At 37.7% G+C, this 23,291-nt stretch overlaps 1 protein-coding gene across 1 annotated transcript; it reads left to right on the forward strand.

Annotated features, from left to right (window-relative positions):
• Positions 1 to 551: 551 nt before the first annotated feature.
• Positions 552 to 1,058, forward strand: GREM2 (gremlin 2, DAN family BMP antagonist; the record flags this gene model as incomplete). The annotated part of the gene is made up of 1 exon (XM_084253649.1): positions 552 to 1,058. One exon carries the CDS (start codon positions 552 to 554, stop codon positions 1,056 to 1,058), a length of 507 nt encoding a protein of 168 aa, XP_084109775.1.
• Positions 1,059 to 23,291: the final 22,233 nt, after the last annotated feature.

Consider the following 23,291-nt stretch of genomic DNA (forward strand, 5'->3'; position numbering starts at 1 on the left):
AACCAACATTAACTTCAGTAAACATAATGAAACAAATCCTTGCTCATTCCTTAGTGGTTGTGCAGGCTTGAATTTATTCAAACTCTGTGACCCTCAGTTTCCTTTATTGTAAAGGAGAGAGAATAATGCCACCTCCAACTTAAGAGTTTTTTGAGGCTCAAAAGAGATGTACATGTAAATCCCTTAGCCTATACTGGGCCGACACCAAAACGTACTTGGCAGTTCAGCAAACTGGCTTGGGCTGTTTTGTGACAGCCTCTGCTTTGTAATCCTGAAATTGTTCAAAGTGTATGTTTTCTAGATGCATTATAGATTAATATTTTGTGCATCTTCTTATCATGGGGCAGTATTTAGGATACTAGCTTGCTTCAGGAAGCATACAATTTCATCACTTTTTTTCTGCTGTATCCAGGAACCAGCAACTAGCAATCAGCTTTGTCCCAACTGACTGAAGCTCCTCCTCCTCCTAAAGCCAGAAAGCAATTAAAGGAAACATGTGCCCAACTGTCATCCATTTCAACCAACCCTTGTAACTCTTTTCTCATTACAGGATGTTCTGGAAGCTTTCTCTGTCTTTGTTCCTGGTGACTGCACTGGTGAAGGTGACAGAAGCCCGGAAGAACCGACCTGCGGGAGCCATCCCCTCACCATACAAAGACAGCAGCAGCAACAACTCAGAGAGATGGCAGCACCAGATCAAGGAGGTGTTGGCTTCCAGTCAGGAGGCCCTGGTGGTAACCGAACGCAAGTACCTCAAAAGTGACTGGTGCAAAACGCAGCCCCTGAGGCAGACAGTGAGCGAGGAAGGCTGCCGCAGCCGCACCATCCTCAACCGCTTCTGCTATGGCCAGTGCAACTCCTTTTACATCCCCAGGCACGTGAAGAAGGAGGAAGAGTCCTTCCAGTCTTGTGCCTTCTGCAAGCCCCAGCGCGTCACCTCAGTCCTCGTGGAGCTCGAATGCCCTGGGCTGGACCCACCCTTCCTACTCAAAAAAATACAGAAGGTGAAGCAGTGCCGGTGCATGTCAGTGAACTTGAGCAATTCTGACAAGCAGTGAGCAGGCCTCAGAGACAGAATACAGGTCCCCACCCAACTGCCCCTGTCTGCTGGGCCCTTCTGCTGCTGCCTGAATCCCTGTCCTCCCAGTCACTCACATGTTGTCTCCTGTCAGCAGCAAGATCGTCTCTTAGAGCTGCTGATGCCCTTTGTCACAAACACAGATCACAAAGAAGACCCTTGGCCTCACCTGGGTCTCCTCAACTAGGCTGTGTTTCAGACTAGAAGGAAGATGCTGGAAAAATCATCAGCCACCAACCAACAATCTGAGGATCCTTCACTGTCAATCCGGGCATTCAGTTTCCACCATGTGGAAAAGTGATTATTTCCATAGTCTCACTGTTCAGTGCAACCCTTCACAGGGGACCTGAAGACCACATCATTTTCCCTCAAGTCTTCCCTACTGGTCTCTGGGCCTCTAGCTGACAGTGTCCATTCTAGTCATTTGAGTCGGGCTGTCCTTTATGTGATGTTGATTTGGACACAGACATATGTAAAGAAGACTTTGCTGGACAGGGAGGTTCTCCTAACAAACCAAGGAGACACTTGAATGATTTGGATGACAAGTGGGCTTTCCTGGGAGCCTTGTACAGAGCAGGCCACACTCTTCCCGCCCCCAGCCACCACCCCATCTGTGCCCTGAAGATGAACTCTGCTGTGCATGCTGTAATCTGCTGAAATTAGAACATTATCACACACACACATCTTTTTATTAATGTTAGTTTTATAATTGGCCTATATTATAAAGAGCTGTTAAAAAGTATTATGACGTATCCATGTGTCGTTTCCAATTGTTTGGGCTCTAACTTTGCAACAGCATTCTGAGTAAGGACTAGAGCAAGTAATGATGTGCCCAGAAGGTCATAACTTTGGAATAATGCCTGATCAGCAGCTCATTGACATGCACCTATTCTTAGGTTGGGTTGGGAGGTGGGAGGAGTTAGGACTTTTCATTAAATAATATTTCACTTGAAGGTGCTAAAGCATTGTAGCACAATGTAGAAATTGGGTTAGGGTGGACAGGTGTAGAGAAGTTGTTAACTTGAAACTCAAAAGCACCTATATTATTTAATATACATATGTGGAGTGAGAAGCTATACTATTTCACTATCATTACATTAATCCAAAAAAATCCTGTTAAAAGAAGGAAATATTTAAAAATATAAGGAGTCAGGCCATTTTGTGGTATAGGAAGAAGTAAAGGATAAAATATATAGAATAGAAAGCTAGTTGAACAGTTACAGAAAGCACCTACCTTCCTTTTTGAAGAATGAGATTTTAAAATGATGAAAAAACAATAGGTCACCTTCTGTTTTTATAATAAATTATGGAGATTTTCACATTGTGGTCATTTGATATCAAGAAACAGACATAATTTGCATTCCTGCAAAAATTATACTTTCTTTTGGCAAATTGTCCCACAAAGTCTTCCCTATAAATAATGTTTTTGGAATCTGATTAAGGTGAATGATACCAGTTGAAAGCCTTTTGCCAATAATTCCCAAGTCTCAAGTGTTCCTGCCATGGAGGCTCAGAAGGTCCAGTTCCTGGGAATGTGAAAGTTTCTCTGGAATTAAGGTTTTCTTACATTAGATAGTGATGTGGGATCTGGAGACATTTACCTGGAGTGCAAGAATTTTGATGCAGTGTGGAGCGTGGGTCAATACATCCCCCGTTCCTCCATTGCAGGTTTTATTTCTGTAAAACCATGAGACCTGAACAAAATGTGCTGTTTTGAAACAGTGCTTGGCTTCAGAAATGTGTATCTACAGCCATAAATCAGAAGGTAGAACTCAATGGAAATCCTTGAGGTTTGAAACCTGGGAGTGGAGACAAAGAGTGGAGAAAGTGTCCAAGTTCAAAAATGATTTTTGTGTTTAGTGGAAAACCACATGTCATACTCAGGCAGAACATGCAGCAGAAAAGCTGTGAATAAAAGAGGTCCATGTGATTGTAATGGCAGATGGTGGAGCAGAGTAGGAAGAGAAAGGAGAGTGTCAGGAACTGCAAAGTAAGTCCCTGTCATTTCATTAACACAGATCTCATGCAAATATGGGAAGGAGTAAGCTATGAACTCACAGAATACAGACATGATCACACAATCTTTGAACTCAGTTTTGGGTATAGTGATGAAAACAGTATGGTATGCTGCAATGTAAAGCTCCTTCGGGGGTTATGTGTGTACAAAATTTACCTTATAATGGCTGAAATTATATTTAATATTTGTGGTTTATAAATGAAAATAAGCTATAAGTATAATATGTAATTATTTTATAGGTATACATTTAAATTATAGAATAAAGATACTCTAGGATTACATGTGATCTTGGTGTGATGTTTCATAAAACTGGAGTTCTGAACTTGTTTTAGGTCTTTTTGGTGAGTTCAACAACTAACCTATGTCACATGATCTCCTTTGGGGCCCTGGCACCTTCAAAGAGAATCAGAATCAGGCATCCAGGTTGTAGAGATATTTGGAGTTGATGTCAATCCTGACTGTTATGTTGACAGGATCACACTGGCAAATGGGAGTCATGGAGCAAGCTGCACAACGCAGGATGCTGTCCAAAGAGCAAGTACTGGCTTTTATTGATAACACAATCATAAAGCATCGATTACTTGGGGTAGGAGATCAAACAGAAAGAGTGAGTGAGAACTGAACATGTGCTTATGTCATATAGGGCTTCAGGGGATGTTATCTGGTATTGTATTGGAAATCATACCCCAGATCTCTACCCATAGTTCCAGTCTTATCAACAAGGTGTTCCACGGATCAGTCTCTGGGATGCAAGGTTATACATCAGTCAACGGTCCCCTGAGTGTTTCCAATCATCCATCATGATGTATACCTATTGTTCCAGCATAATCAAGTGTTCTGCTCTTCTTTCCGAGCCTTGTAGGATCTGGTATTCTACATTTTTAGGTCAGATAACTGATTGGTCAGGATGTTTAACCTTGTACTAGAATGCAGAACTTCAAGTTAAGTTATCAAGATGGTGGTCAAGCAGGCCGTTTGTGTCTAGCAGAACCACACCCAGTATTGGGGATTGTCAAATCTTACAGAAACATCAGTAGCTGAAGACAGAATTCTAAACCCTTTCTCACTATGCTCTCTGAATAAGAAATATCAAACAAGAAAGCCTTAAGACACTGCTGTAAATAGAAGTTCACTATAAACCTCCCCTTCCCTTTTGCAAACAATGATCCACATGTCTTTCAACAAACCAGAATTTGTCCTAAGTTTTGTCTGTTTTCACAGTTATCTGACCTAAAACAGTTACATACTATCTCCATTTTTCTACTAATTGACTTTTATACCATTAAAGTACTCAATTTCTAATTAAAAATTTTAATGAAATGGCATAATATTGATTTGCTACATGAAATTCAATGGAATTAAACCCAATAATAAATAATTCATCTTAAGTTATTAAATGGGACAGAATGCAACAGTTCCTTATATAACTTCATTTTGTTGAAAGTCAGCAGGTTTTTTCTCATCAATTTTATAACAAAGTGACATTAAATAAATATTATTTAATTAATTAAATAAAACATTATTTGAGAAGCTGCTTTGCTTAAAATCTGTTTTCAAGAACCTATGGAGACACTAAGTGAGGAATCACTGAATTCCACTGAAAGGAGACTAAGATATTCCAAGTCACTTATTCCTGAAGTTCGTTGGTTTGTGTTGAAGTTATAAAAATTTCGTTATTTAGTAAACAACTCAAAATATATGTATTCCTAGAAAACTTATTTGATGATTGATCTGTCACTGGCAATAATAATGTGCAAATGGGCAATAACCAATAAACCATATTGTAAACACCACACTTGTTCATCATTAGGTTTTCTTCTGAATCCTCCTTGACATCCACACTTGTCACACTTTTCACCCAACCCCACTGTAACTACTTCTCAAATACAGCAGGAATCTAATATTTATTATAAAAAAGCTTGGCTTGGTGGGACTTCCCTGGTGGTGCAAGGGGTTAAGACGCAATCTATGAAGCTATCTGCAGCCTCTGAAGCACAAGTTCGATCCCTTGCTAGGGAGCTACCACATGGGGCAGCAGACCTCACCTGTCTCACCTACTGCTCCCCTCAGCAGTGTATTTCAGTCAGTCTACCTGTTCTGTTCCCCGCTCTGTCTCTGATTAATCCTCTCACCCCCACCCCGCACCTCTGACCTGTAACCCGGTTCTTATATGCGTAAATAAATAAAGCTTAAAAAAAAATAAAAAGCTTGGCTTGGAAATAGGAGAAATCATGTAGTTTTATTTATAGTCATTGCCATTTCTAAGTTGCTGTCTCCTGTAGTACTTAATCTTGGTGGGAGCCAGGGGATTCAGGGAACTCACTGCCATATCATTGCTTGAATCCCAAGGTTTTTCACTGGGTCTGTTTTTCTCATATATATATATATATATATATATATATATATATATATATATATATAAAATCTTAGCTTTATAGCAGCATCTCCTCCTGCATTAGCGCTGGCTTACAGATAGTAGACATGACTGAGTTTCTCAATATTGATGCTGTCCTGTTATAAGCACAGGCATCATTGCTTTGTTAAACAGTCTTAGCAAGACAGGCAAGTAGTTTAGCTTTACATAACAAATCAATTTTAGTATGCCCACTTGTCTGAATCTTTGTATGATTTTTCTACCATATAATCCTGAATTTCTATTTGTGATCCTCCAAGAATCATGCCTGGTATTAATTGCCACTGTGTTAAATCCTAATTTATGGGACATTACTGTCATGGTGCTATCCAACTTAGTTATGCTTCTCCTCATTTATCCAGCACCCTCAAGACACAGTCCCATGCTTAATTTCCTGCTCCTGCATCAACTTTATTCTCCTTCTTTTGCTGAAGCAGTACGTCTCCAGTAGGGTGGAGGCCTAACATTAGGCTTTTAAGCATCAGGGAACTAGAAGTTTGAAATTCTCACTTGTATCTACCCATCCAAATTTTAGGGGTTTTACTCCTTTCTTATTGTGAGAGTTCTTTGGAATATTTTTCTTTTTAAGACTCTAACCTTGGTACAAAAGACTTGCTGGAATTCAGACTCTAAACTTCTCTGAAATTGGGCCTCCCCTGGTGGCATAAGCAGTTGAGCGCTGCACTGTGAAGCTGTCCGCAGTCTCTGCAGCACCGGTTTGATCCCGGCTGGCTGGTGAGGGTCCCGCATGGCACAGCAGACCTCTCCTGTCGTGCCCGCTGCTCCCCTCAGCAGTGTATTTCATCAGTCTGCCTGTTCTGTTCCCTACTCTGTCTCTGGTGAATCCCCTCACCCTCCTGCGCATCTGGCCTGTACCCCAGTTCTTGTGTAAATGAATAAATAAATCTTTTAAAAAAATAAAATAAACTTCTCTGAAATAGCACTACTTCTCGAATTGAGTTTGCTTATCTTCAAGAAACTAGGATTAATTAAATGCTGCCAGAGACCCTATGGATTTCACATTCTGACTGTACTGGCAGTCATTCACTTTGAGTCTTATAAAAAAATCTCTTCAACAAATCAATGCCACTTGGAGTTGTTAACCAGTTCCAGAGTTTTTACAGTCACACTGTCCCTCCTAACTCTTAACTGCCAAAGATATTGCTTCAGCCGGGAGTTCCAAGCACTAGGATATCATCTTTGTTTAGCTCTGAGAAAAGTTTAACAACACAATGCTATAACATGCCAGGGACCCTCCTTGGCAGCCAGACAGGGAATGATCCATCCCTTGAGCCTATTTTACAGTATATTTCTTTGGATCACACTTCTGCCTATTTAAGATCAGTCTCTCTAGTCTTATACAAAGAGTTGCATACTGAAAGTTTATTGTGAATCCTCTGAGAACACAGATTTGTAAGAAAGTGAGAAAAATAGGACTGTGTAGCAGAAAAAGCAATCTGATTGCAATAAAATATCTTAGGGGGAGTTGGAGCTGGAGTGATATATTAAAATTGTATCAAGTTGAAGCAAGAAGAACAAGCCTTTGTATGCTACATTAGCCAACCACTGACCTCAGGCCACCTCCAGGAGGGCAAGGGCATTTTCCTCCATAAAGAAGGAAAACTTCACTTATCCAATAGTAAAGCTGTGAGCCATCAACAGTTGATTTTTCTGTGGGTTCATGATGTATAGTGATATTGTTAGGGGGAAAAGGATGTCCTAAAGCTAATTCCATACAGGCTTTGTGGACTCCATCCCCACCCCAGGTCAAAGCCAACAACACTGGGAACTCCAAATCCCATCACCACCAAAGGGAAGGTGGCTGGGACCTGAGGGTGGGGTTAAGCAGCCAGGTTGGTATAAAGCCAGACACGTGGGCTTTGGAGGGGTCCCCCATTTTGGCTCTCCACCAGCTCGCAGCGTCCGGCCAGCTCTGAGAGTTGGCCTTTGGGTTTCCAGGTCGGCGGATCGGGTAGGACGCATTAAAGCCTTTATTTCCCTATTTTCTCCCTGAGTTGTACATTTTCCTTATTTCCTTTTCCCTTGTAAATAAACCTTTTATTAACCTTTTGTGTATGCCTGTAGTGGAGTATTACTAAGTCCCTTTTAAGTGCGCGGGTGAGGACCCACAGCCAGGCAACCTGTTCAATATCGAGGCTGCCCTATAACAATATGAGATGAGTGCATCAGCCTTTTAGAGGGTATCTGATGGGCTACCATCATATTTACCTCAGTGTGTATGTAAGTGATGAGGGCAGTGGAACTGGAGCAGGGGAGGAGAGAGGAGACAGAGTAGAGAATATGGATGATAGTGAAATAAAGTTTAATGAAGTTTCACTTGATTTTACAGGAAATGAAAATCACTGAGAAATTTTACCACCAAGGTTTTTCTAACCCCAATATACAAGATGGTTGGAATGAACAGAATACAGATCAGACAGGCCGGTTGTACGAACTATTACGAGAATGTAGACTACTGATTAGGGCCCAGCAAGGTAATAGAAATGATTCTGAAAGGAAAACTGAGAAATAAAGAGAAATGTGGGTTCTCTTGGCCCCCTTGTTCTCAGGATTTTGCTTGGTGCCCAGAGTTGCTGCTGGTCAAGCTAAAATGTAGAGTCAGGCAGGGGGCTTCTCTCTAGGACAAAAGTTTTGGTATGAATATATCTGCTGAAAATAGCAGGCAGACATTATGGCCAGATTAGCATAACCAGCTAGACTACCTTAACAGGAAGTTTAGTGTAAACAGGAACTAGAGATAGGATGTTTTGATCAGCAGCAATGATGGAGCCCCCCAGGCAACAGCCCCTATTCAATCCACTCTTGCTTGTACTAGACAATTATGCATCCCCAATACACAACCCTCCACATACTATTATGCATCCCCATTATGCATCCCCACCATGCACATTCCTCCTCCACACATTCCTCCTCATACTTGCCCACCTTCCCTAAATCTGATACCAAATAAATGTGAGACAGGACTGGGGAAAGGGGCACTACATCTCCAGAGACATAAGCCCCTCTAGGTTACTCTCTCACAACTTGGATTTTGAGTTATCTTTCCTCCATCCAGCACTGCTCCCAACACTGTTGCCCTACAAAAAGACATTGAAGCACGTGCAGAATTTGGTGACTAAAGTGGAGTATGCTAGTGTAAGGGGTGAGGAGCACAATAAAAGTGAGGATCTGGCATTACAATATGATAACATGGATTTTTATATTAATAGATGTTGGATCAGCAGTGAGAGTGCAACAATCTAGATGAAACTGCTCCATTTGAAGAAACAGGACTTCAGTTTGAGAAGTTAGAGCTGAAGAGACTGACACAGGAGCAAATAGATCATGACTAAACCCATGAATATAGAAGAGACCTCTAAAAGAAAGAAAGAATGAGAAATTGTGGACAAACAACCTTAGACAATATTCCTTAGAAAGAAAGTGAAGAATATGAAATTAATGACACCTCCCAGGCCCATTATATGATCTAAAATATGGGGCCTTATTATCCTTCATTTCATTAACCTCTCTCTTCTCATGCACAGTGTTCTGTGACAATGCCACTTTTTCTTTATGCAGTTCTGATGACCTGAGTTCTACTCCCAACTCCAACTCTTGAAGGGTAGGAGATTGTGTTTATAAACTAGGCATACAAAGACTTCCTACCACCACCTTAAATCCAGAAAATTCTGTTCCAGGACATTCTTCACCTAACAATACTGTAGCTATTTAAAAGGAAATGAGACTGGTCATCAACATGGTGGCAAGGAAACACTGCGAGTAAGACCTCCCATAAAAAAAAAAAAAAGTTAATAGGGAGGAAAATCGGCAGGTCCCAGTGAGAACTGGGACACAGAAGATAAACGGGCAACTCTGACAAACTGCCCAAAGAAGAAAGTTACCATAAAAGAGGAGTAGAAGTGAGGAAAGCTCAGAACCCTGCTACCCTCCCCCACCCAAAAAGTCTGCACTCTCCAACAACAGAAAGGAGGAAAAAAAAAAAAAACTAAAACAACCAACAAGAACAAACTACGCATCAAGTGACCGACCGCTGTGGGTGGAAAGGAACTATTTCAGCCACCGCACCCTGTGAACTGGAGCTGTGGAGAACCGTGCAGGATTCGCAGCGGAGGTGAACGAAAGGCGGGTGAGCTAACGGTTCAGAGCACCATTGGAGAAAAACAAAGACTCCCAGGAGACCTACAAACAGCCCAAAGCCAGCTGGTAAGCTTGTGCAGAAAAGCAGTGCGCTTGAAAAGCATACGCAGATCAGGGCTGCCCAGGTCCCGCTGCCTGTGACCTAGGCTTGCGGGGAGATGCGCGGGGTCCCTCATTGAGGTGAATGTCCCTCACTGAGTAATCAGAAACCAGGCGCCCGGACAGGAGAGCGGGGTCAAAAGGCGCCATTTCTGCGGACACTGAACTGGGCTACAACCCGAGTCCTGGATCTGAAGGCTTTGGGAACTGAGACCCGGGGCATGAAATTCAGGGCATGGGATCCTCACACGGTGGGGCACAGGGCAGACACAGCACCCCTACACTGTTGAGGCTCTCCACGCCACTCCCACTCTGTTCCCCCAGACCCACCAGGTTAAAAACAGTTCCTGAAGGACACTAAGAAAGATCTCTGGTGCCACCTAGTGACCAGAAAAAAAAATCACCAACACCCTATAGCTGGAAACCAGGGATCACAAAAACACCCTCAGGCGCTGAAAGAGGCTGGGCCATGCAAATGAGGGTAGGGAGGGAAATAAGGCATGGAGCAAGACCCCATCCTGGAACTGAGAGCTAGGCACAGGATCCAGGGTGTGGGACGCGCCATAGCAGCGGGCGCAGCACAGGGTGACAGCCAGTGTTTTGGATCTGATAGCCCTGGAATTGGCACTTAGAGTGTAGACTTTAGGGCATGGGATCCATACAGCTGCGGGCACAACACCTAGTGAACACAGGGCAGACACAGCTCCTGGCTTGAATAAGAGCCTCTGTGTTGTGGTGCTACCCTCCAGCCCCCCTCCGGCCCCCCTCCGCTACTTAGAGAACCACTGGGAAAAAGCACAGGTCAGCAAGTATGGGTCTCTGGCACTACCTTGTGACCAGAACTAAATCACCAACTAGTTGATTCCCTGTTGGAATACAGCCAATTTCCCCTTGGAACTGAGTAAATACAGAGGCAAGGAACTGTAAGGGACAGAACCCAGCAACACAGCATCAACACCTGGGTGGAGTTTTGGCCTACCAGTACTGGTCTCAGTCTGGTAAACAATTTCCAACACCCCTAAAGGAGCACTCCAAAGAGATGCCCACCAACACCAGTGGCACAATGTCCCAATGCATAGAACTAATTAGAAAGCAAACAACAGGGAAAAGAAAAAATACAAATAACTAAGCAAGCCAGCAGGAGAACACACCACAAAAAGAAACACAGTCACCAGAGCTCAATGATTACATGGAAGAACTTCTCAGCCTTTCAGATAGAGAGTTAATAATCATCCTGATTAAAAAGCAGAAAGAACATGAAAAGGAAAAAAAAAATGAGTTGAGAAATAATCACTGAACTGAAGAATGAAATTGAGATCTTAAGAAAGGAAAGAAAAGAAACACAGGAGATAAAAAGATTACTAGAAGAGATAAAGAACTCTGGGAAAAGCAATGAAAACAGGATCGATGAAATGGAAGAATGGATCAGTACTATTGAAGATACAGAAATAAAAAGAGCCAAAAGAGAAAAGGAGAGAGAAGTGCAAATGAAGCAGTATGAGGAGACTCTTAGACAATTATCAGACCCATGAAGAGAGGAAATGTAAGAGTTAGAGAGAGAGAGACAAGGGAACTGAGAAATTATTCAAGGACATAATTGAAGAAAACTTCCCAAGCATGATAAAGGAGATGAATATAGAAATACAGGAAGCAAGAAGAACTCCCAATTACCATAATGAAAAGAAAGCTAGGGCAAGACACCTAATAGTAAAGCTTGCAAGAGTCCAAGACAAGGAAAAAATAATGAAACTGGCAAGGGGGAAGAAACAGATAACATATAAGGGAAAACCAATCAGGTTAACTTCTGACTTCTCTGAAGAAACATTACAGGCAAGAAGAGAATGGAGTAACATATTCAGCAAATTTCAAGACAGCAAATGCCAACCAAGAATACTTTACCTTGCAAAGCTCTCCTTTCTCTACGAAGAAATAATATGGACCTTCTCAGACAAACAGAAACTCCAGAAATTCATTACAACTAAACCCCCACTCTAAAAAATTCTATAAGAAGTTCTAAAGCCAAAACCAACAGAGGAATGAACAAGAACGGAATAAAGCAAGGAATAAAATCACAAAAAAAGACAAACAAAATGGCAAACACAGATGCCAATGTATCAATATTAACTCTAAATGTAAATGGATTAAACTCATCAGTAAAAAGACACAGAGTAGCAGACTGGATTAAAAAACAAAATCCAATCTTCTGCTGTCTCCAGGAAACACATTTAACAACAAAAGATAAACAGAGACTGAAAGTAAAAGAGTGGAAAACAATCCTACAAGCAAATGGACCAAAAAAGAAGGCAGGAACAGCCATACTTAGATGAAATAGACTTCAAATGAAAAAAAGTAAAAAGAGACATAGATGGACACTACATTATCATCAAGGGGATAATACATCAGGAAGATATAACACTCATCAACATATACTCACCAAATGAAGGGGCACCAAAATATATTAGACTATTATTATCAGCTATGAAAACAGATATTAAAGAAAATACATATATAGTGGGAGACTTCAACACCCCACTCTCAACAATGGATAGATCAACGAGACAAAAAATAAACAAAGACACTAGAGCCCTAAATAAAGACATAGAACTCATGGACTTAACAGACATCTATAGAACACTGCATCCAAAAAAATCTGAGTACACATTTTTCTCAAGTGCGCATGGATCATTCTCGAGAATTGATCACATACTGGGCCACAAGACAAACATCAACAGATACATGAAAATCAAAATTATTCTAACTATCTTCTACCATCATAAAAGCATCAAACTAGCAATAAATCATGAAAAGAAAACAAGGAACCTTCCCACTTCATGGAGATTGAATTCCACACTACTGGAAGACCACTGGACTAATGAGGAGATCAAAGAAGAAATTAAAAAATACTTTGAGTTGAATGACAAGGAGGACACCACTTTCCAGAATGTATGGGATGCAGCAAAAGTGGTAATAAGAGGGAAATATGTAGCAATACAGGCTCACATCAACAAACAAGAAAGAACTCAAAGAAACAACCTAACCTCACATCTCAAAGAACTAGAAAAAGAACAACAAAAAAATCCCTAAAGCCTGTAGAAAGAAAGGGAAAAAAAATCAAAGCAGAAATAAATGAATTAGAAATTAAAAAAACAATCCAAAAGATTGGGGTCAGAATGGGGCGTTTGCAATTGTATGGGGGAATATAAAAATAAAATTTATAAAAAAAAAAAAAAATCCAAAAGATCAATGAGACCAAAAGTTGGTTCTTTGAAAAAATAAACAAAATAGACAAACCTCTAGCAAGGCTCACAAAGAAAAAAATGGGAGAAAACACATATAAATAGGATTATAAATGAAAGAGGAGAAATCACAACAGACTCAGTAGAAATCAAAAGAATAATAAGAGATTACTATGAACACTTACACAAATTTAACAACCTAGAAGAGATGGACAAATTCCTAGAATGATATAATCATCCAAAGCTGGACAAAGAAGAAATAGAACAGTAAACAGACCAATTATAATCAGTGAAATGAAGCAGTAATCAAAGCACTCCCCCCAAAAAAAAGCCCATCTCAGACGGCTTCACAAATGAATTCTACCAAACGTTCAGCAGTGAATTACTGCCTATCCTACACAAACTCTTCAAAAAATTGAAAAAAAAAAACTCAACAAAGACAGCATAAAAAAAGAAAATTACAGGCCAACCTCCCTAATAAACACTGATGCAGAAATCCTTGCCAACGGAACCAACAATGCATCCATAAGATAATTCACCACGACCAAGTAGGATTTATTCCAGGGACACAAGGATGGTTCAACATCAGAAAATCAATTAATGTAATTCAACACATCAACAAAAGGAGATATAAAAAACATATGATAATATCCATAGATGCTGAGAAATCATTCGACAAAACACAACACCCATTTATGATAAAGGCCCTTGAAATTCTTGGGATACAAGGAACATACCTCAACATCATAAAGGCCATCTATGACAAGACCACAGCCAATATCATTCTCAATGGTGAAAACCTAAATCATTCCCATTAAGATCTGAAACAAGACAAGGATGTGCACTCTCACCACTACTTTTCAACATAATACTGGAAGTCCTAGCCAGTACAATAAGACAAGAGAAAGGCATACAAGGAATCCAAATAGGCAAGGAAGAAGTCAAACTATCACTATTTGCCGACGATATGATAATATATATAGAGAACCCCAAAAACTCCACAGAAAAATTAATTTAGTAAAAAAAAATTAATTTAGTAAAGTGGCAGGATACAAAATCAATGCACAAAAATCAGTAGCCTTCCTATACACAAACAATAAATCTGAAAAAGAAGAACCCAAGAAAACCATTCCTTTTATTATTGAAACAAAAAAAAAATCAAATACTTCGGAAGAAACCTAACAAAAGAAGTAAAGGACCTATACAAAGAAAACTATGAAACACCGTTAAAAGAAATAGTAGACACAAAGAAATGGAAAGACATGCCCTGCTCATGTATCAGAAGAATTAACATTATCAAAATGGCCATCCTACCAAAAGCAATTTTCAGATTTAATGCTATTCCAATTAAAATTTCAATGTCATTCTTCAAAGAAATGGAAAAAATATTGATGACATTCATATGGAATCACCAAAAACCCCGAATAGCCAAAACCCTCCTGAAAAAAAAAAAGAAGGGAATGGAGGCAGCACTCTCCCAGATTTCAAACTATACTACAAAGCCATAATTATCAAAACTGCATGGTATTTGACCAGAACAGACACATGGACCAATGGAACCGAATAGAAAACCCAGACATAAGCCCACAGATCTATGGTCAACTAATCTTTGACAAAGGAGCAAAGAATATGCACTGGAGCAAAGAAAGTTTGTTCAAAAATGGTGCTGGGAAAACTGGGTCACTACATGCAAAAGAATGAAGCTTGACTACTACCTCACACCATGCACAAAAACCAACTCAAAATGGATTAAAGAACTAGACATATATATAGAAGGAAATATAGGTGAAACACTACATGACATGCATCTCAAAGACATCTTACAGATGCATCACCCAAAGCAGTGATAGTGAAGGCAAAGATAAACAGCTAGGACTACATCAAATTAAAGAGCTTCTGCCCAGCAAAAGAGACAATAACCAAAACAAAGAGAAACCCCACCGACTGGGAGAAAATTTTTGCACTCAACACTAATGATAAAGGACTGATCACAAAAATCTACAAAGAGCTGATGAGACTCAACAAAAATGAAAAATATGATCCAGTTAAAAAATGGGCAGAAGAGCTAAAAAGAAACTTCTCCAAAGAAAAAATACAAATGGCCACCCGGCATATGAAAAAATGTTTAACATCACTTGCAATCAGCGAAATGCAAATCAAAACAACAATGAGATACCATCTCACATCAGTGAGAATGGCACATATTAAAAAAAACTAGCAAGAACAAATGTTGGCGAGGATATGGAGAAAAAGGAACTCTCCTGTACTGCTGGTGGGAGTGCAAACTGGTCCAACCACTATGGAGAGCTGTGTGGAGATTCCTCAACCTACTAAAGATAGAGCTTCCATATGATCCAGCAATTCCACTCCCAGGTATTTACCCAAAGGACACAGAAACATTAATTCCAAAGAGCACCTGCACCCCTATGTTTATAGCAGCACAATTTACATTAGCTAAGCTTTGGAAACAATGCAAATGCCCAAGAATAGATGACTGGATCAAGAAGATGTGGTACATATACACCGTGGAATATTACTCAGCATTCAAAAAAGATAAACACATGCAATTTGCAGCAACATGGATGGAGTTGGAAGGGCTCATGCTCAGCAAAATAAGCCAGAAAGAAAATGAAAAATACCAGATGGTCTCACTCATAACAGAAATCTAGAAAACCTAAATAAGGGACCAGGAGAAAGAATAACTATAAGAAAGAAAAAAGTCAAAATTAACAAACAACTATGAACCAGAGACACACTTGGGGGAGGGTGGGGAAAGGAGGGAGAGGGGTCAAAATCAGGGGGTTGCAATTGTATGGGGAATATAAAAATTAAAAAAAAAGGAAATGATTGCTTAAGTGTGGGGACACCAATTTATGAATTGGGTGTGTAATCAAGTTGAAGACTTTACATTTTGTGTTTGAAACTTAGCACAAAGTCTTGAGAATCATCCAAATACGTACATAAGTATTTTCTTGTCTGTTTTTTATTTTTGTGGTAGTATATATAATTTTAATTTTTGCTTTATTTTAGAAGCCAAAGAACTGGTATTAGCAAAGCATCATACAGCTATTTTCTGTGCACTAAAAAGGCACTCTTGCTAGAGTCTATTCTGGATCTTTCTTGGATTCTGTAAGGTAAATATTAAAATGTTTTATTCTCTCTTTGCTTGAAACAATGAGTTTCTTAGATTTAGAATATGCTGGAAAGTTACAGATAGCATTTACAATTAAAATATATGGATAAAAAGTATTATGGAACCCAACCTAGATTAATTGAATTAATCACATAAAATGCCTTATTACATCATGGTTTAACTGTATTGCCTGTTTCTGACTCTCAAATGTAAACACCAAAAGAAAAATCACATTGTTGATTATCTTGTGAGGTGTATCTTGTTGGTTCTCCATCTGTTGCATGGATTAGAAAGTGATGTCAGTCTCTGGAAAACTTTACAATATATGTTAGAATTATAGCCAAAAATTAGAAACATTTACATAAAAATCAATGAGGACAATTGAAGGAACTCCAAAATCTAAGAGAAAGGGATTTTACATAAGAATTACCAACATGTGTTCTTTTGAATCAATGTTTTTGTGTCCTTTGTGTAGATCTTCAGGAATGGAATTGCTGGGTCGTATGGTAGCTCCATTTTTAGTAGACTGAGGAACCTCCAGACAGCTTTCCATAGTGCTTGGGCCAGTTTGCACTCCCACCAGCAATGCAGGAGAGTTCCTTTTTCACCACATCCTCACCAACATTTGTTGTTGCTAGTTTTTTTTTTTTTTATATGTGCCATTCTCACTGGTATAAGGTGGTATCTCAATGTGGTTTTGATTTTCATTTCCCTGATTATAAGGATTATAAGTGATGTTGAACATTTTTTCATGTGCCTGTTGTCCATTTGCATTTCCCCTTTGGAGAAATGTCTTTTAAGTTCTTCTGCCCATTTCTTGACTGGATTGTTTACTTTGTTTTTGTTGAGTCATGTGATATATATATATATATATATATATATATATATATATATCTTTGTGATCAGTCCCTTACTGCAGCACTATTTATTATACACACACACACACACACACACACAATGGCATACTATTCAGCAGTCAAAAAAGATAAACTTATGCCATTTGCAACAACATGGATAGACCTAGAAGGAATTATGCTCAGTGAAATAAGTCAGAAGGAAAAAGAAAAATATTGGATAATTTCACTTATAGGAGGAATATAGGGGAACCAAATAAGACATCAGTGTAAAAAAATAATAACAGAACAAAACACAACAAAACAAAAACAGACAATTATAAATCAGAAACATCCTGCAGGGGAGGAGGAGGGAGAGGGATCAGAGGGCAGGAGGGAGGAACACAGGGGACTGAGGTGATGGTGCACGGGTACATTGATGAAGGAAACTCTATGGGGACTACACCTGAGGGGGTGGGGGGAAGCAAACGTTGTTTAAAAAAGAACAATGATATAAAAAATAAATAATTTAATTAATTAATTAAAAAAAAGAATTACCAAAAAAAAAAGAATTACCAAAATGGCCTACTGTGAAATAAAAAGCCCAAAGTGACTTTAAAAATCAGACCACTATAGGATAAAATGTAGCCAGTACTGGAATAATAAAGACCACCCTGACTTTTTTTTTCCATTCCTGCAATAGACAAATATTGCTGTCTTCCCACCCTTACAAATCTCCATTGTGGTCTAGTGTGAGAATTTTCTTGGTCTTTTTCAGAGGATATATCTGAGTGTGTAGTTGTAGTAATGCACAAGCATCACAAGCCACTGAAAGTATTGTTCCTAGATTCAACATAAGGACCAACATAAGTGCCATCTGATATTTAAATAAGATACATTCAAAAAAATTAATTATAAAATATTTCTATATTTACTTATCTTTCACACTGCACAAAATCCAAAGCATCCAAAGGAACTGACAGTGAAAAAAATCTCTTACCTATTCCATAACACATCATTTTCCCTTTTCCAGAAAAAACAGTATTAGCAGTTGTTTGTTCATGCTTCCAGAGATAGTCTATGCCTGATAATTTCTGGATTCAGTAATCACATTGCTCCTATTTTTGCATAAAGAAGAGTGCATATACACAGTTTTGTTCCTTAATTTTTCCCCACACAAAAATGACATAGATTACAAGCTTTTTTCATGAATTTCCTCCCTTAACAAAATATACATCTTATTTATCAATACATAAAATGGATGCAATTTTATTTAGAAATTTCCAAAATCTGTCATTACAATTACTTATTTTCACTTTCTAATATGGCTAATAGATAGTTCAGCCAGCTCTTTCTACTTCACATTTTTTATCCTCCAAAATCTTCATGACTTTTATGTTAATTTATTTTTATGTATCAACTTTTATTGTAGTTCACCCACACACACATGTACATACACAAAGTATTGTTGGTATTTTTTTATTGCATTAAATTTATGTATGCATTTAGGGAGTACTGACATTTCCAAACAAAAAACTTTCATATTTGTGGGCCTCTCATTTGTTTTTATATCAATATTACACAGTTCTTATTAAATTTATACCATACTATGCAACATTTTGGTTGATATTTTAGTGAGGACCTTTCCAAATTTATTTTACAAATGAAAATTCCTTGTATACATGGGACTTTTTGATTTCTGTATATGAATCTTTTGCCTAGTTAATTTACCACATTTTATTATTGTTTCTCTAAGGGCACAAGGGAAAAGTTCCCCACCTTCTCAGTCTGGATGAGTAATTAAAACAGTATCAGAAAGGGAAAAATCAATTTAGTAACATATGAATAGAGGCTAGACCGTGTTTTGGGTTTCAACAATGTTTAAAATAAATTAAAAACAAGAGTCTTTTATATTCTGCTAGGTATTACCATTTGCAAAGTTTGTTATTTCTTCCTAAAAATCCAAATTTTCTTTGGTACCATTTCTCTTCAACTTGAAGAACTGTAGCATTCTTATAGTGCAGATCTGCTAGTGACAAATATTCATAGTTTTCTTATGTATGCAAGAGTCAGTTTCACCTTCATTCTTTATACTTTCACAGGATATAAGATTCTGACTAACAAGGTCTCTTCTTCTCTAGGACATTAGAGGATTTGTCTCACTCTTCTGTCCAAAAAGACTGTCGGTTTGAAGGGTTTACTGTTAAATGCAGCACCATTTCTGAAGTCTGCCCTAAGTTCCTGTCTCTTTCAGCTTCCCCTCACCACACAATCTCCAACTTTATTTACTCTCTAGTGCCTCCTAGTGTTTGCTTTTATATTTTGTTCAGAGTTAATAGTTAATCTGTGGGAGGGTTAGTCTCTTAGAGGCTTAATCAGCAATACCAGGAGTGGAACTTCAAAAGCAGTATTTTAAATCCTTTTCTACACAGCTTCTCTCAAGCAAGCTTTAAAAAGAATATCGAGTAAGTCAATTTATTACCTATATTTTATTATATGTATTATTTACAATACTAGTATGCTTGAAGGACAGTAAGATGCTATCAGTGTAGACTTTATTTTACAAGTGCTGTTTACTTTGACATCTGCAATACAGTACTCCCGCTCTTCAATAGGTTATTGGAAACTGAAAATTTAAACAAACTGACTACAATGAAAGCAGGTCCTCAAGTAATGTCCTTTAGTTCAACTTTGGGCGAAATCGTATTTTTCTCATCAACATTACAACAAAACAGTGTTGTTGTTGTTGTTTTTTTAAACGTTGTTTATAAACATTTATTAAATAAAATTATTTATTCAAGTTATTAAATATATTTGTTTCTTCCAGCCGAAGAAACAGAAAAAAAATATTTTTTCTCTTTTTAAAAATTCCTACTTTCCTAGGTATTTTTAACAATCTACTTGATTTCAACGACCACCTGACTGAAGATGGATTTTACAAAATTTCCAGAACTAAACCTCTCTTGGGAGTTCCTGGTTCATAACTTCTGTCTACTACAAAACTTCAACTGACTTTCCCACACACATTTATGAAATCTTCATTCTTTTTCATTCATGAAAATTTTCCCTTCTCTCATTTATTTATTCACTAAAACAAATCTACTGAATGCCGTGTACTACAATGAATGTTATAGATTTAGTGTTGGGAGAAAAAAAAGTTTTGTTGTGTATTTAAATTTGAGTATGTGACAAACTATATACTAAGAACCATGTGACTAATATTAGGTAATGAACAGTACTATGAAGAAAATGAAGTTGATTAAGGGGATAAAGACTTGGTGGTTCTTTATCTGAGAAGCTTACCAGAAAAGGTTTCTCTGTAGCACTGACTCTGATGAAGAAACTTGGCTGAGGCATTTCCCGTTTTACTTCTTTTGATTCACGAAGCCACTCTTCATCAAATAATCTAGTCAAGCAACCATACTGTTGTCTGAAATTCAATCTGCTTTATTTTCTCTCACACCTAAAAATTCAAGAAGTTCTTTTATGTATTTTACCTGCTTAACATATCTTCCTGTCACTTCTAACTTTTTATCTCTGCTAGTAATATCTTACTTAATTCCTATTTCTTAAATGCAAAGGCTCTTTAAAGATCTTCTGGTCTCCAAATTTATTTATCTCCACTATATCTATCACATTGGTACATATAGAAAAGGCTTATTAAATGGAAGAGGCCATGTTACCACCAATAATTCCATGCAGTTTCTTAGTATTAAAAATTTCAAAGATCTAGCACAATATCCTGCATATTTTCCCTCATCACTACTCACCTCATATTTTGTATAGAACTAATTCTTCATGAAAGGTGACAAACTATTTTGCACCTCTATTTTCCATCCTTTTTTCCTTAGCTCAATACCTCCCTCCCACTATCTAGAAAACTTTTAAGATTACATTTCAGACAAACATCCAGTTGATGTCAATGTTGCTGGCACAAAAGCATTTATGTCTTAGCTACTCTTGACCCAAAACTATTAGAAAATTATGTAAGTTTCTCCCACTATGTCTCTAATAACATCTTTGATATTTTCTTATTTATGTTTTGTTCCCTCCATCTAATCTGAACTAGTTGCAACTAATAAGAGAAAGGATGTTTCCTTCATGCATTTGAGCACTATATTCCCATTTGAAGATTTCTCTTTTCCTTCTTCAATTAATTAACTCCTACTATTCCCTCTATACTTAGTGGTTGTTTTTTTTTTTATTATCTGAATTGGACAATTCATGTTCATTTCTGAATTGCAATGAATCAACATTTTTGAGAGTTGGTCTGGAGGTTCTAATAGGGGGGTGCAGGTACTGGTACCCTTGACCTAAAAATGGTCCATCTCTATTAGGGAAGGCTGCCCGCTTCAGTAGAGCTCACAGCTTCAGGAGGGAGGTTCATGGAGCACTGAGGAAGGAAGGAGTTTCCCGCCTAGCCAGACATATCATCCGAATCAACCCTGGCAATCAATGTGGTGACAGAAGTCGCAGTCAGGTCGCCTTTACATCCTGCATCAACATTTTTTCTTTAAACTTTTCCCCTGCAAATTGATATCAGTTTTTTGAAGATGCTTTGTTATTTTCCCTTTTATTGTGTGGTTATTAGAACCATGTACTGACACAGGTAAATGGAAAATGCACAGTTAATGATATTATATTGAGTAGATAAAACCTAAATGCAAAGTTTATTTATGAGGAGAAAGAAACATTTTCATGCTTCTCCATTAACACAGTGTTCAGTTTCCATTTCTTAAATTTCTCTTCTATATCTGTCTCTTTTGCACCATTATTTTTTCTCTTTGCCTTATTGTCTTCAGTGGTTCTTCACCACTTGATCTGGACTGGTAAATTTCTGCATCTAATTTCTAACTTTTAGGAAAAAAATTATTAAAATAATATATTGATGTTCATAATTGGGGAATCCTTATTCTGTAAAATTGTGTAAGAAACATTTCAACTCTTTTGTAAATGTTTTGAGGTAGTAATTATTTTATCTCTAAAAAGAAATATTCATCAAATACTTAACTATTAATATCTGTTAAGACTGAAATAACACTCATAGCAGGAATCTAGAAAACTTAAATAAGGGACCAGGAAAAAGAATAACTACAGGAAAGTAAAAATCAAAATCAACAAACAACTATGAACCAGAGACACTCTATAGGGGGTGGGAGGCGGGGAGGGGAGGGATTGGGGTCAAAATAAGGGGGTTGCAATTGTATGGGGAATATAAAAATAAAATTTATAATAAAAAAATATAGCACTGTATATTAAAAAAAAAGACTGAAATAACAACTTTCAAAAATTTTCAAGTGCAGCTAACTTATTCCCCACTCCAATGTCAAATGTGATGGCTGGGCTATATGCACATAAGAGGCACTTCTTGAATTATTTTATTATTCATTTTATTTTAATATAAATTAACATCCTAGAAAAATTGAAATAGAAACACTAAATACAGTATTGCACATAGCAATCTTTGTTAAATGCCCTATTATTTCATTGAATAATGGCAATATACACATTGGAGGGATGAAAGGTGACAGGAAGACTATAAAACAACAACAAAAAACCCACAACTATTTCTTTGCACTTGAACTACAAACTAAATGGCAAGAGATCATATTTTATATAATATAAACAAAGTTATAATTCAGAATATCATTTTACTTTTTAAGTTGCTTTCCATAATTGGTTTGCAATAAGTTCTCCACTTTATCCACAAACAAAACCCCCAATAAATATCATGAAAATAATTTTTTAAAAACCTATTAATGTTTCACAAAACCTTCATATGCATCATGAGCTGAGCTTTAAGGAATTAGTGGAGATTTACCTTGTCCCCTTTAATAAAATAAAATTCTTTCCTAGCCTCCTTCAGATAATGAATCATTACATATTCATTTTACAGCTTGTGATCACCTGCAATGACACATTAAAACAGCCCAAATCATCTCAAAATACTAAGGCAGTTTAATTAAGTTTAATTCAGTTTCTAGGTAGATGCCAATCCATGCAAAAACTTATTTTTTGGCCAACATTTAGTCATGTTTGGTTTATAATCATCATTTATTTAAATTCCTTCAAAATATTGAATCATGTTTTCTTTGTGGAGGGTAATATTAACAGTTATAGAGAGGCACGCCTTCTTTTTGATTTACCTTTGTTGCAGTTTATCTTTTTGTAGAGCCTCTAATGACACTGACAAAAACTCTCATTACGCTTAAAATTCTAATTTCTGCCTATATTAAATGATTCATAGGAAAAGATTCTTTCTGCTTTTGCTATAATATTTTATTCATCCTGACTTCAATAAAAAGAGATAATCTTCTTCCACAA

Source organism: Talpa europaea (genome assembly GCF_964194135.1).
Source record: "Talpa europaea genome assembly, chromosome: 14".
NCBI classification, from domain to species: Eukaryota; Metazoa; Chordata; class Mammalia; order Eulipotyphla; family Talpidae; genus Talpa; species Talpa europaea.